We start from the raw sequence: 14,441 nt of genomic DNA, 5'->3' as shown, positions 1-14,441 counted from the left end.
ATGTCAAAAGTACAACTTTTTAAAGGCGTGTACTGGTGAGTAAAAGCGTTTTAGTATATATAGGTAATCTACGCGACTGATATTTGGTTAGGGTGAGTATATAAGTAAGAATAATTCGCACCCGATGTCGGTCTCCCCCGTTATTGGTGGTTTGGTCTGAAAGTACGGCAGCTGTCCTGGGACATAAGCGGCGATCGCAGAAGACGAGACGTGAGATGGCATTGCGGGCTCAAAATCATGGGCGAATGAATCAAAATATACTTAATCGATTCATTTCCATGAATGACTTTAGGCTTTGCTGTATTAGAAAAGTGATCTAATTTAATGTAAATACACGAGTCGCTGACCATTTTTACACACGTAACAAAAAAGTTTAGGCAAAGAAAAACCTAAAGGAAAACAAACTATTAGATGCATCCTTCACAACATGTCTGTGTATAAAATGTGTATTAATTTCATTGTTATTTAAAGTTGTGTTAAAACTACCTTTTTTTTCCTGTAGCTAAACGTGTATTGCTTAAAGATCCATTTGGATAGAAAAGTGACAAATGTAGATCTTTGTAGCTGCAATGCATTGTGGGTGGAGTTCCGTGCTAAGCCTTATATAGAATGACTCCTTTGACTTTTTAGAGGCATTTGCTGCCCACCTTGAGCCCTGGCTGTCTATTACTACGTCTGTTACATTGTCTGTGCGTTTATTCATTTATTTAGCTCTTCATAAATATGTATTAATATTAAGATATTAATAGACACAGTTACACAAGTAACATGGTCCAGTAAAAAATAAACTACAATAAGATGTCAAAACAGCCCAGTTAGGATCCTTTTTATAAGTCTGTAAACTCAACATAGTACTTAAAACGCTTATCGGTGGGTCCAAATACAGAACTATTATACAACATTGTGTTTATTTGTTGTATTGCAATTATTTAATATGTCCAGTCAATAAAAGCAAAGCACCATCATTTATTGGGGAATTAGAAGTCATGTGATAGTTTGTGTTGTCAGCGCAGTCTTATGACCAGCACAATATAAGCCTGAAATCTTATGAAACTTAAAGGGATAAAAAATGAAAATTCTGTCATCATTTACTCGCCTTCGAGTTGTTCCAAATCTGTATAAATGTATTTGTTCTGATGAACACAGAGAAATATATTTGGAAGACTGCTTATAACCAGATAGATTTTGCCCCCCATTGACTACAATAGTAGGAAAAAATACAATGATTGTTAAAAGTGTCTCAGAACGTTTTGCTGTCCCACATACTTCAAAATGTCTTCTTTTCTGTTCAACATAAAAAAAAAAAAAGTAAATTTTCCTACTCTGGGAGTCACTGGGGGCAAGGTCTGTTTGTTTATGGGTCAATGACGTGACATGTATTTTTTGTGTCCAAATTCATTATTTTCCTAAAAAGAATTTGAATAAATACATGTCATATATCAAATGGATCTACAATATGTCCTTTATAAGAAACCCTTTTCATTTTATTGAAATTCAATAGATTTTTTGAGTTTTGGTGTTTGAAAGACCAAAAATGTCAGGTGGTGCGACCGTCCGAACATACAAACAGAGAACAAAACTGAGAAATTTCTTATATATGAGGGGAAAAATACTCAGTGCTAAATACATTAAATGTATATTATTTTAAATTAATATATGGTCGCACCACCTGACATTTTCTGGGTGGTAAAATCAGAAATCTTGTTTAATAATGAATTAATGCTCCCTAAAATGCTGTAAAACCAATATAAATCAACACAATACATTTTTTTGGACATAAATATACATTTTCAAACTGTTTTGCTTAAAATATTTTTTTTTTCTTCTTGAAAATCTTATTTGTCATTGACCCATATAAGCATTGTGATCTGGAACAACATGAAGGTGAGTAAATAATGACAGAATTTTCCTTTTTGGGTGAATTATCGCTTCAAAGGGACAGTTTAACTGAAAATGAACATTCTGTCATCATTTACTCACACTCAAGTTGTTCTAAACCTTTGTATCGTTGATCTGCTGGACACAAACAAAGATATTTGGAAGAATGTTTGTAACTTAACACATATGGGGCACTATAGACTTCCATAGTAGGGAAAAAACCTATGATGGTAGTTGATGCTGCACTAGACCAGTTTAGTTTCACATTCTTTAAAAGATCTCATTCGTGTTCAACAGAACAAAGATTTTTAAACAGTTTTGGAACAACTTGAGGGTGAGTGACCTTTAAGTATGTATTGGATACAAGCTTTCATATATTATATACACTGTACATGAACTTTGGCAAGACTATTATATTCCTTTAAAGTCACCATGAAACGGAACTCGCAGACTTTTTTTCGTATTGTGATGTGTATCAGAGTGAAACGGCTTCTGAAATTTGAAAAAAAAAATTGTCAACTTTTCTTTGATGTTTAAGGATGGCTTATTTGGATTTTATAATTCTGACAAAAATCTAAAAGACAAGTATTTTCTTATAAATCTATTTATTTTTCTAGCCAAGTTTTTTGTACACAAGTGTAAGTTTTTGTCTGTCAAACCTCTTTTTATAATTTTTTGCAAAGACCTTAATTGTTATTTGGGTACTATCTCTTCATCTAACAATGCCAAAGCATTAAAGTCTGTTACAATGTGCACAAACTATAATATTTCAGCTTTTTTATACTGAAAACCAAAAGGGTCTCAAGGCGTTTCTCTCTCTCTTGAATTTATTTTAAGTTTTTGTTACCCCTGGCTCAATTTTATTTTTATTTATTTTTTTTGTCTATTAATTTACTTGCTTTTATTTTAATTCCCTTTTTCTGGCTTTTTGTCGTCTGAATTATTGTTGTTTATTTCTTCTCTTAATTGTGACTATGTTTTTGATGTTATATTTGTTCAATAAAAATAAAAAAACAGATACAAATTAGGGCGGGGCTTTATTTTGCACTTACCTTTTTGATTGGTAGGTTGTAAATTGGGGCTAAAAATGCCTGGCCATTGGACAGTCAGTATAGTACTACCCCTTTTTGGTAGCTGACGTCATGATGAAGAGTTGTCGTTGAGACGAGAGGAGCTTAAGGTTTTCGATTAAAGATTACAAGTGCAAATTAATAAATAAAATAATGGTGTGCACTGATAAATCATCTATAATAATCACTACAACACTGTGTACAACACTTAGAACTCTGGTGACTTTAATGTAACACTTTCCTGTAGCTCAGTGGTAAGAGCATTGCGTTAAATCGCAAGGTTGTGGGTTCGATCCCAGGGGATTGCAAGTACCTATGTATAAATGTATAGGATAAAGCAATGTAAGTCGCTTTGGATAAAAGCGTAAATGCTAAATGCCTAAATGTAACACAGTATTCAATACCAAGACTACTACCATCACTGTCCCATGATACTGTGACAGAACTGTTATGAATATGAGAGTAGCAAAAACCACAAAACACCAAAAAATAACCTTTACGTGCATGCGGCAGACACTGTTATCCATATCATCTTCTCGCGTACTGAACCATAACTGTGCTGCATTGGATTCAAACACACAACCTTTACATAGGTGTCTGAGCTTTATATAAATTAATCTTATAGTACTTTTTAATAATGCCATTCTTTTATTATATAAAGATATATATTTAAAACATATAGGAATCTAATTCAAAGGGACATTTAACAATGGATTCATTCTAATACAATAATGTATTTTGCAAAAATATATGGGACTTTTATTTTGAAAAGATAACAACTCCGAGTGTTTCCGGTTTGTTATTCCGTGAGGACGTTCATGATGATTTTGTGATTAGACACAGGGAAGGTGAGGCTATGTGCACAAACTCTGCATGTGCTTTTCTCTATAGTGACGTGACTAGTGTTTATATTTCTATTGTCATCTGTCTGACAGGAAAACAACGAGTTTGCGTTGACATATAACAGCAGCTAAAAGAGGTTTATTCTATCTCCTGCTTTGCGTTTATTGATATGTAACGTGAGAGGTATTAAAACATAAGTCAAGATTTATTATAATATTATATTGTGTTGTATTCTTATTATATCATATCATAGTATATTACATTATATTATGCAGATCACTTGACAGATAGATAATCAGATGGTAATACTATGATATTATTAAGTATCAGTACTATGCAAATACTATGTTGCATAAATAAGGTTCTCACACAGTACCATGATATGTTTTAAATGTAATACTTTATTGACTGCAATAATGAAAAATATAAAGCAAGGAATAAAACTTGTGAAAATCTAATCTGCCAATCATAACTATGTTTTCTTGTCTAGGTGTTCAGTAAGACATGGATCTGAGCATGACGTCATACAGTGACCCGGAGGATGGGGGTGTTTTTCCATCGGATGGGCGTAACACTGGAGAACATGAGTCTGATATAGGGGAAATGGAGGGAGGGTTTCATCTACACCCATCAGATCCTTCATTTGAACTGGGTGAGGATGCAGGAGCTGTACACTACACTATTCTGAACTCTGATATGTGGATGGTTAAGTGGTGAAACTTTGGGTCTAATAAAACTAATAATAAATTCGTAAAAAATAACGAATAACAAAATATTACTGTTTTTTTAATGTTCTATAGAAATGACAGTAAACCAACATAACTGGTATATATAACTGGTCATTTTTTCTGTTATCCGTCACCGCAGAGGACCATACAAGCAAACAGTGTTCTGCCAAAGCGAGGCCCTATCAGTGCTCTCAATGTGGGAAGACTTTCTCTCGCATTCAACATCTATCCGAACACGTGCGGATTCACACAGGCGAGAGACCTTTCGAATGCTTGATTTGTGGGAAGTCTTTCACCCGGGAGAGAGACCTCAAGACTCATCAGATCGTCCATGCGGATGCCAAGGCCTTTCACTGCACCATCTGTGTTAAAAACTTCGCCCTATTATCTTCTTTGAGAAGACATGTGCGTGCTTTTCATCAAGGTACAGAGTATCATCAAACACTGATTTAGTCACGAGATGCAGTGCATTACAGATTTTACCACGGTTTAGATGACAGAGTGTCTGACTCATAATTGTGGTAAAATCACTGTAACGCTTGCCTTCTTAAGGTCAGAATGAAAATATGATGTAATGTCACCATATAACTTCATTGTTTACAGGTCAAGACCTCACTACAGATGGAAAATGTTTAATCTGCGTCGAATGCGGTAAAAATTTTGCGTGCCAATTGGAGGAACATGAGTTGACTCACACAGGAGAGATTTCTCATCGCTGCCCGGACTGTGTCAACAGTTATTCTCATCTGTCAACGCTTGAATCTCCTGAGCGGACATTTGCTAAATCGGACGACTTGAACCATTCGGATGCTCTTAACATTGAGAGGCCTTGCAGTTCTGCGGCCATAGAAGATCTACAACACAAACAAGAGCAAACTGAGACGACTGGGGATGATAGCGAATCACCTTCTCCAGAACCTGTAGACAATATTACCAGCGATGATGTGAGTTTTGAAAACAAAGCCCAGAGTCAAGAAGCGATGGTCGAGGGATCACCATCTCCATGTGCGGTGACTGAGGATATTCCTATCTCTGTTGATAAAGGTGAGTTGATAATGGTGTCGTTCTTACAAAAATAAACGAACCACCACTGAATTTAATGTACCATCATTACTGGTTACACCACCATTTAAAAGTTTAGGACTTGACTGAAAAGTATTTTGTGACCTTAAAGATCATCTGACCAATCAGATCAGAGTAGGTTGACAGAAAGGAGGGGATTAGACAGATGAATCACCGAAGGGATCATTTGAGAGTCAGTCAAGAAGTAAGGTAACAATAACTGCTTATTTTTAGAAAATTAAAGTGTTTTTACACCGTGTATGTAAGTAAACTTAATGTTGGAAACTCCATAAACCAAAGAAAATCACAAAATATTTACTATTTAAAATTCATCTGGTCTACAGGCTTTTGCTTATTTTAAATTATTTTTGAAATACAAAATATATAATTGTGATAACATTCTAATGAAAACAACTATATAATTGTGTAGAAATGTTTTTGAAATGAATGATTTCATTTGCACTAAAGAATTGGGACAAAGAGAATAAGACCCTAGCATAGATAGGAACTACTTTAGTAAAGTGAGACCTGTTGAAACTGGCCAATAAAATTCTAATTCTGTAAATTCAAGGCAAACTGAGCTCCTTTGAAGACACTCAAATATAACATAGCTTTGATTTAGTTTATGTTTACCAACATAATTCATGGCATTTTTGTTTTGTTGAGTTTTTATTATCCGGAGCTATTGGCCGTGAAAAAGTTAGACCCTCCGGAGGGCGTAGCTCCGGAACGCGGGGACGCAGAGACTCGCATCTGGTGTCGTTCAAAAGGTCTCTAGTGTGGCTCTTGAACGGCGCCGTTGGGGGGAGACGGAGATACGGACGACGGAAGGCAACGGGTCTATCGCCGCGCCTTTCTGGGCATCCCTGGTCCGCTTGCCAGGTCACAGCGCCTCGAGGCCTACGTCTCGGCCCGCCCTTTCGTACGAGCCCGGGCATGAGCCTCTGGGTCTTCCGGTTCCGGAGCTGCGATTTTTCAACCGTTCCGGCTACCGGGCGCTCTAGCTCCGGCCCCTGGTGTCGCATTAACTCGAGGTGACGTTCGAAAGCCACGGCGGAGGCCTTTCCAACAAGCCCTGTCTCGTTTTCTCAATAACTTTTTGGTTATACATATACCTAAAAAAACTAACCAACTGTTCAAGAATACATAAAAAAAATGTTTTTAATAATTGCCTACTAATCCCCCCTCCCGATTTACCATGGCAAGCTTATAATGATTTATTATGTGAGGTGTCCCGTACATTTTCTTTTTACATGAAATGATGATTTGATGCCATTGGACTTCAACCCACGTAAAGAGAGGTTTCTTAACTGACCTTCAGTTAACATACCTGTAATTTAATGTTTCAAACAGAGATGGCGATAGAGAGGCAAATATGACCGATTGCAGCAGGTAAACCTAGAATGTATCTCTCATGGCTTTCATTTAATCTTTTAGGTATTGAAGCAACACACCCTGTTCAAGAGGAAGATCTTTTAGCTCAGCAGCAGGTCCACGATGAAGATAAACCACACCAGTGCATTCAGTGTGGAAAGAGATTTCTCAAACAAGCGAAGCTTCGTATCCATTTGCGCGTTCACACGGGAGAGAAGCCCTACCATTGCTCCCAGTGTGGAAAACATTTCAGTCAAGCAGTAAACCTTAAGAAACATCACGTTACACATCATACGGAGGAGAAACCGTACCGCTGCGCGCTCTGTGACAGGACGTTTTCTCTCTCGTTCTCTCTGATAAAGCATCAACGTGTCGCTCATCCAGGTAAGATCAAAATTACTTCTCAACTTATAAACTTTGGGACACACCTTCATTCAACTGTTTTGATACTTAAAACAGTCAGTTTTGGTCAAACATATCAGCGTACAGATGCCAAAGATGGTTTCTGTTTATTGAAATTAAACTATGTAACTGAGTTCCTGTTCCAGATGAGTTCTTGTAGTTTTATGTGAAGTTTCTTAATAGCGCCCTCACCTGTTCCAACATACGGGATGCAACAAATAGCAGTTTCTGAATGTTTATCATCATTAAAATATCGTATTTATGTTTTTTTGAACAGAGCATTTGAGCGTTGCAGAACGCAACCGCTTTACCTGTCCATACTGTGGAAAAATATTTGGACGGCATCAAGACATGGAGCAACACAAGCGGATTCACACAGGAGAGAGACCGTTCCGCTGCACCGTGTGCAATAAAAGCTTCAGACAACGTTCAGTTTTAATCGTGCATAGGAAGATTCACACCGGAGAGAAGCCTTTCGAATGCTTCGTGTGCTTCAGACGGTTTTACGGTTCGGGTGATCTGAAGACGCACATGGGAACTCATACAGGCGTGAGACCACACAGTTGTCCCTTGTGCTCCAAAAGTTTCCCTCGTCCGAGTAGCTTGCAGGCGCACATGCAATCTCACCTGAACAAGCTTCGGGAAAATGATGGGTTTCACCGTGAGGATGAGGAGGATCGGGGTGAACTGGATGATGGACGACCTGCTTCATCAGCGATGCTTTCTGAAAGCCCTGGAGCTCCTGAAGACAGTAAGACATGAATCTGAATAATCAAATTAGGAAACTGTATCTTGTACTAGGTTTTCTTTCTTAATATAACACGTCTCTGATATGTTTCTACAGGAGAGGCGTCCAGAGATCAATCACACCCTTCAGAGAACGAAAGCAAATACACACAGTCGTTGAATCTCAATGATGGAGACCACAACGCTGATCAGAGTTCTAGTTCAGAAACGGCAGGTCGTCAGAAGCCATATTACTGTTCCATATGCAACAAAACCTTCTCTCTGTTAATATCCCTGAAAAAACATCAACTCATATTTCATCCAGGTAAGAGAGAAACCTGTGTTCATGAGCATTGTACAAACCTTTTTTAGAGATGCTACCACCCCTTACAAAAATGAATATGTTTTGTTAGGTTTATTTAGTGTAGGTTGATAAATGTGCACTCGCAAGTGTAACTTTCAATACTATTTGGGACTGAATTGGCCTACTTTTTAGTTTATCAAAGTATACTAGTAAGTATACTTTAAATGTAACTGCTAAACTTCTAGGAGGGCTGTTCAACAATTAATCGCGATGAAACGCATTCAGTATAAAAGAATGTGTTTACATAAAATATGTCTGTTAGCTGTGCATAATGATTTTGTATTTATAAATACATATACGTACATATACAGGTATATATTTAGGAAATATATGCATGTATATATTCATGTTTATATATGATTTAAATAAAAAATAAACATTTATTTATTTTTTCATATTTTTTAAATATGTACATGCATGTGTCTGTGTTTGTAAATACAAAATCAGTATGCACTTAATTATGCAAAGTCTGTGTTTATATATCATTTAAACACAACACTCCGCAACTGTTCCTTTGTACTGGAACAATACCTCAAGTAAACGTATAGCTTTAACTTTACTAGTTCAATATTATAAGGTCTGTAAGTCAAAAAGAATATAAATAATGAAAATAAAATTTGATTAGAAAATAAGATTTGTTTTTAGTTTATTTGATATTATTCGAATATTTTACACTATGTACTGTATATATCACATCACATAATATTGGTATTAGCAATATTCTGTTGAAATCATTATTTATAGATCGGACGTACTAGGTTTGTATATAGCTGCTCACGTTTCTCATCGTTTAGTTGGTAATGTCATTTAAAGCGGGCTTAACACACTGGGGGTCTGCCAATCTCATATTAATCTCGAGTCCCTATTGACTAGAATTGCATACTTCGTATCTTCGAAGAGTATTTGGTTTGATCACAATTATAAAAGATAGGAACAGCTTTACAATTGTTTGCGAAAACAAACGGCGCATGTGGGGGGGAGGGGTAAGCTGAACTGAAGCACCTGCGCTCCCATTGTCAACAAAACACAGAGATCAGTTTTACTCACCGCATGCGGTTCATGTCGGGCATCTTTTAGCGCTGGGACGGCCCCATATATCAGTTTCAAACGATCTCCAAATCCAGCGTTATATCCACAGTTTATATAACATTCATCACCCAAATGCAGTGAACAAACAAACACCTGAACCTCTGGAACGTATGCTCTTTCTCTCTTCTGCTTACAAGTGAAAATGACGTCTGCGCATGCTCCTGCTCTCCTGTGGCCGTGCCGCGTGCTTTTCTGGGAGAATTGTCCAATAAGGGACTAAGAAAAGTTGTTACAAAACAGTTTTAAATGTTTGGAAAATACTTTCAGAAACCAGTACGATCGCTGGGGAGTGTATCGAGCACAGAAATACTACGTAATACGCCCAACTCGTTTTTTGATACGTTGACCATGTAAAGCATGAGAAGACCGCACGTTTAACATTGTAAAGAAGTCCGAATGCATGACACAACGTTGCAGGGCCGCGCTAACATATTGTGTTACTTCAACAGATCAGCACGCTGACACAGAAGGCAAGTGTTTTTCCTGCTCTTACTGCGGGAGGAGGTTTGGTCGTCGTCAGGGTTTGTTACAACATGAGAGAATTCACACAGGTGAAAGGCCTTACAACTGCCCCACCTGTAACAAAACCTTCCGTCAGCGATCGGCTCTGGTTGTACATATTAAGACGCACACAGGAGAGAGGTCTTTCCTTTGCTTCGTGTGCAGTAAAAGCTTTTATACTCCTGGAGACCTGAAGAAACATCTGGAAATTCACACTGGAGTGAGGCCGCACAACTGCCCTGTGTGCTCTAAGGGCTTCGGCCGTCCCAGTTTCCTCCGAGCTCACATGCGAACACATGAAAGTAAGTTTAACGCAAAATATTTGTACTCTCTTATGTCAACTTTAAAAGTCCCTAAAATTTAAACTTTTTAAGTAGCATTCACGTGTACAGAACGTTGGACGTTTTCATGGTATTTTACCTCAATTATTTATGAAGAAAGTGTTTTTTTATTTTCCACAAGGCTCCACAAAGAAACCGAGTAAAAAGGTGGAATCAACAGACAGTCAGAGAGCTGACTTTCAAGAGAAGCCGTTTGAATGCTCTCATTGTGGGAAGAGATTCAGTCAGCATTGTATGTTTAAAATTCACCAGCGAATACACACAGAAGAGAGACCTTACAAGTGCTCTCAGTGTGGTCTGAGTTTTCGCTGGAGGAGAAACCTGATAGCCCACCAAAGTGGACATCCAGGTGACAACCCCGTCCAGTGTTCAATGTGTGATGAAACATTCATCTCTGAAGCGAGTCTGAAGAAGCATCAAGATGCTTTTCATTCAGGTAAGAAGCTTCAGGGTTCAGGTTTTCTGAAAAGAAACTTAAGACATATTTTAACCTAAATCCTCTTCTCCAGGGGTCTCTCACACCTGCAGTCAGTGTTTGAAGACATTTACTCAAGCAGCAGGCCTACGGAAACACATACGCTACGTTCATGAGGGAGAGAGACCTCACAAATGCTCTGAGTGCGACCGAGGATTCGTCAAACTGTCGGATCTCACACGTCATCAGCGCCGCCATCATTACGACCGGGGCGACGAACTCTTTCAATGCTCACAATGTGAGCGAAGCTTCAGTCATCCCAGCAGTCTGGTTCTCCATCGCAGGACTCACACGGAGGAAAAGCACGAGTGCCCCGTTTGTAACAAGATCTTCAGTCAGGGGGGTCATCTCAAGGTCCACCTGCGTACTCACACCAAAGAGAACAAACCCAGGTTCGAGTGCCCCGAATGCGGGAAGAGCTTCGGCCAAGCTAAAGATCTGGCAGTTCATCAGAGGGTTCACACTGGAGAGAAACCCTACCAGTGCCCACAGTGCAAGAAGAGTTACAGACAGTTTGCACATCTGTCTGTGCATTTGAGAAGCCACACGGGAGAGAAGCCTTACCAGTGCCCCATATGTATGAAGTTCTTCGCACATTCGTCATCGATGAAAAAACACCTGCGTGTGATGCATGCAGGTAAGTCTGCAGTTACACGCAAGACGCATCTTGCTTATCATCATTAACATGATGGTGATGTTTTGTTTTTGGGTGAAAAGAAACAATTTCGTTTTTAAGTGAAAGCAAAATAAAGGTTTTATTTTTGGATGAGAGCAAAAGAAGAGCTGCACCATGTGTCCAATATCATAAAACACAGTTGATCCGGTACGTGGGCATACACCTAAAAATATAAAAAAATATATATAAATATAAAAAATATTTTATTCAATGCTTCATCATAGGCCAAATAAAAAACAATTGAAAAGTGCAAAACATTTTCTAAGGCTTTGAAACATAACGTCTTTACCATGGACATCATAATATGTGGGTGAAAGCAAAATAAAGTTTATTTTTGAATGAAACATTTTTGTTGTTTTGGGTAAAAGAAAAGCATTTTGTTTTTAAATGAAAGCAAATAAAAGTGTTTTTTAAGCAAAATATGTATTCTTTAAAAAAAAATTTTTTTGCAAAATAAATGTTTCCATCTTTAGGTGAAAGCAAAATAAATATTTTTGGTTTTGGGTGAAAGCAACAAGACATTATTAGTTTCCTTTAAAGCAGCAATATGCAACATTTTGGGGTTAAAAATAAGTTTTTTAAACTTTCTATTTTGGTCTGGGAAAATAAACGTTTTGCAAAATAAACAATTTCATTTTTGAGTAAAAACAAAATAAACATTCGTTTTGGTTGAAAGCACAAATAAAAGTTTTAGTTTTGGATGATTTGTTTTGAAAAATAAATGTTTTTGTGTTTAGGTGAAAGCAAAATAAACGTTTTTGTTTTTTGGGTGAAGACGTTTTTGGTTCCTTTAAAGAAGCAATATTTAATATTTTGGGGTTAAAAATAAACATTTCCCAGGAAATGTCAGTTTGACATCATTTGACTTAAATTCACATATAGATAAGTACATTTTGTCTTAAACAGACGGCGATAGAGAGGCAAAATTTACAGTTTGCCTGTGACATTACAAATAGTTCCTATTACATTAGAGATGTTCTAAACCACCAATCTGTTTTCAGAGGGGAAAGATTTATCCATATCAAAAGGAGTCGTGAAGGTTACTGTTGGTGTCGATAGCTCATCCAGCACGACCGTTGAAGTTAAACAGGAACCGGACTCTGGTGAGGAATATGGTAAGTACTGTTTACATTATTTTAAACAGTAGATGTTCAAAAATATTTGAATATTTTTTACATTTTGAATAGGTGAAGGACATTAGCCAGCAGCTTCTCCTTCAAAACCGATGACGGGTTCAGCTTGAAATGTTTCATCATTGAGATCACGCACAAACTTCAATTTATGCCAAGAAATGTGTTTTTAATCCAATAAATGCTATTGAAATTCTAGGTCTGAAAGCATTACACTATTCAACCCTGAAGATCTGATCACACACATATACTAAAGTATGGATGTGCTGCAGATCTGTTTGGGTTTGAATGCTACATAGAAACGCAATGAAAAGTATTTAATGTTATATATATAGTATGATCAAACACTTTACTCCAAAACAGCTTTCCTATATTTTCTATTGAAATAAATACTGGAATCATGTTTTTACACACAGAAAATACAATGTGTACCTGTATACTTTCATTGTTATTTTCCTGGTTGTGAAAGCACAAAGAGTGAAATCATTCCCTTCAGAGGCACAGATATATGCTTTTCAACTGTCTGTATTCTGGAACTATTCAGATGTAGCATAACATATATATTTTTCCAATTTTAATTGCATTATCTCTTGTCAATTACCACAAAAACTGATTAGAACTCAACCCTATGAATGACAAAGACATTAACAGTACAAAACTGTTTTAAATGAAATACTTAATTCTTCTGTAACCAAAAAAAAAAATGTCTATTTATAATGTATAAAACTTCCAAAAATATAACGGATAATGTATATTTAAATGTTGGTATTTATATTCCTTTTCATTAACTTACATGTAATGATCATCACAAACTGTCTAATAAAACTGTCTGTACAAACATGCATCTTTTTTTTAAACAATATAGTTAAGATTCATTAAGTGACTTCTGCTTCTCGCAATGTAACTACACCGGTATGTTCTTGCAGAATGTCAAGTGAAATCTGAGGATTTAATGGATGATGTGAAGGCTGTAACGGTGTCTTCAGCTCCATCCAGTCCAGCATCATCATGAACTCTCAATGACATCCAGGTTAAAAATGAATGATGTGGATGAAAACCAAGGTTTGATTTTGTCAAATATTCCGGGCACCAGTTTCATCTATGAAGACTACAAACATACTGGATAGCAATACGCTTATAACTTATCTCCAAAGAGGAGATCTTCACCTCAAACCTTTTAAGGTGTATGGTTGGATATGATAGGAAAACTTAAATATCACTCCATGTAGTATCTATCAATTTAAAGGAATTAATGAATTTTCTCATGATGTACCTGGCATAATGCCAGCCCACATTCATGACTTTCTTTCTTAAGCTGAACACAAGTTTGTAAAATCCATAATTTAAATAATTCACATGAGTCTAGTGTGGAAACAAGTGTCTTCTGAAGATAAATAGATGTTTATGAGAATGTTTATTTTGAGAATGGTTAGCAAAACTGAATCCAACGCAAATTCAGATATGGCGGCACTGACAGCTTCAATGAAATTGGTTCTTGTGTGTCTTGTGACAAGAAATTTAAAGTTATAAATGTGTCATATTTATTATTTTTTTGATTCATTGCTTTTATGACGAATGGTGAATTTTTAAGCATTTTGGGACATAAAGTGGACATTTATATATGTTCAGCTAAAGTCATATACAGCTGGGATGACAACATTCAGCACACAGAATTTGGTGAGAAGCTTTGTAGATTTCAAAAATAGATCTGCTCATTTTGTGTTTTAATATCTTACAGATTTTTTTTCTACCTTTAGACACATATAATCTGCCAAAGTTTAA

The 14,441-nt window shown here is 36.7% G+C and overlaps 1 protein-coding gene across 3 annotated transcripts; it reads left to right on the top strand.

Moving 5' to 3' along the window:
• Positions 1-3,740: 3,740 nt before the first annotated feature.
• znf271 (zinc finger protein 271) lies at positions 3,741-12,857 on the top strand. Of its 3 annotated transcripts, none has more exons than XM_056739011.1 (12): positions 3,741-3,796; positions 4,282-4,443; positions 4,659-4,943; positions 5,123-5,563; positions 7,019-7,339; positions 7,635-8,108; positions 8,202-8,408; positions 9,986-10,339; positions 10,500-10,814; positions 10,888-11,490; positions 12,531-12,632; positions 12,717-12,857. In XM_056739011.1, exons 2-12 carry the CDS (start codon positions 4,296-4,298, stop codon positions 12,728-12,730), a joined length of 3,264 nt encoding a protein of 1,087 aa, XP_056594989.1. In that variant the 5' UTR covers positions 3,741-3,796; positions 4,282-4,295; the 3' UTR covers positions 12,731-12,857. The 3 variants fall into 3 exon arrangements, with proteins under 3 accessions (XP_056594989.1, XP_056594987.1, XP_056594988.1); XM_056739009.1 differs by having other exon boundaries at positions 12,531-12,644; XM_056739010.1 differs by having other exon boundaries at positions 3,792-3,927; positions 12,531-12,644.
• Positions 12,858-14,441: the final 1,584 nt, after the last annotated feature.

This window comes from Triplophysa dalaica, chromosome 23, assembly GCF_015846415.1.
Source record: "Triplophysa dalaica isolate WHDGS20190420 chromosome 23, ASM1584641v1, whole genome shotgun sequence".
NCBI classification, from domain to species: domain Eukaryota; kingdom Metazoa; phylum Chordata; class Actinopteri; order Cypriniformes; family Nemacheilidae; genus Triplophysa; species Triplophysa dalaica.
This window is presented reverse-complemented; position numbering and strand designations above follow the sequence as displayed.

Coding starts and splice junctions, on each gene's coding strand:
- znf271 (XM_056739009.1), top strand. CDS start 4,296: ATGGATCTGAGCATGACGTCATACAGTGACCCGGAGGATGGGGGTGTT. Junction 8,109..8,201: donor CCCTGGAGCTCCTGAAGACA/GTAAGACATGAA, acceptor ATGTTTCTACAG/GAGAGGCGTCCAGAGATCAA. Junction 10,340..10,499: donor TCACATGCGAACACATGAAA/GTAAGTTTAACG, acceptor ATTTTCCACAAG/GCTCCACAAAGAAACCGAGT.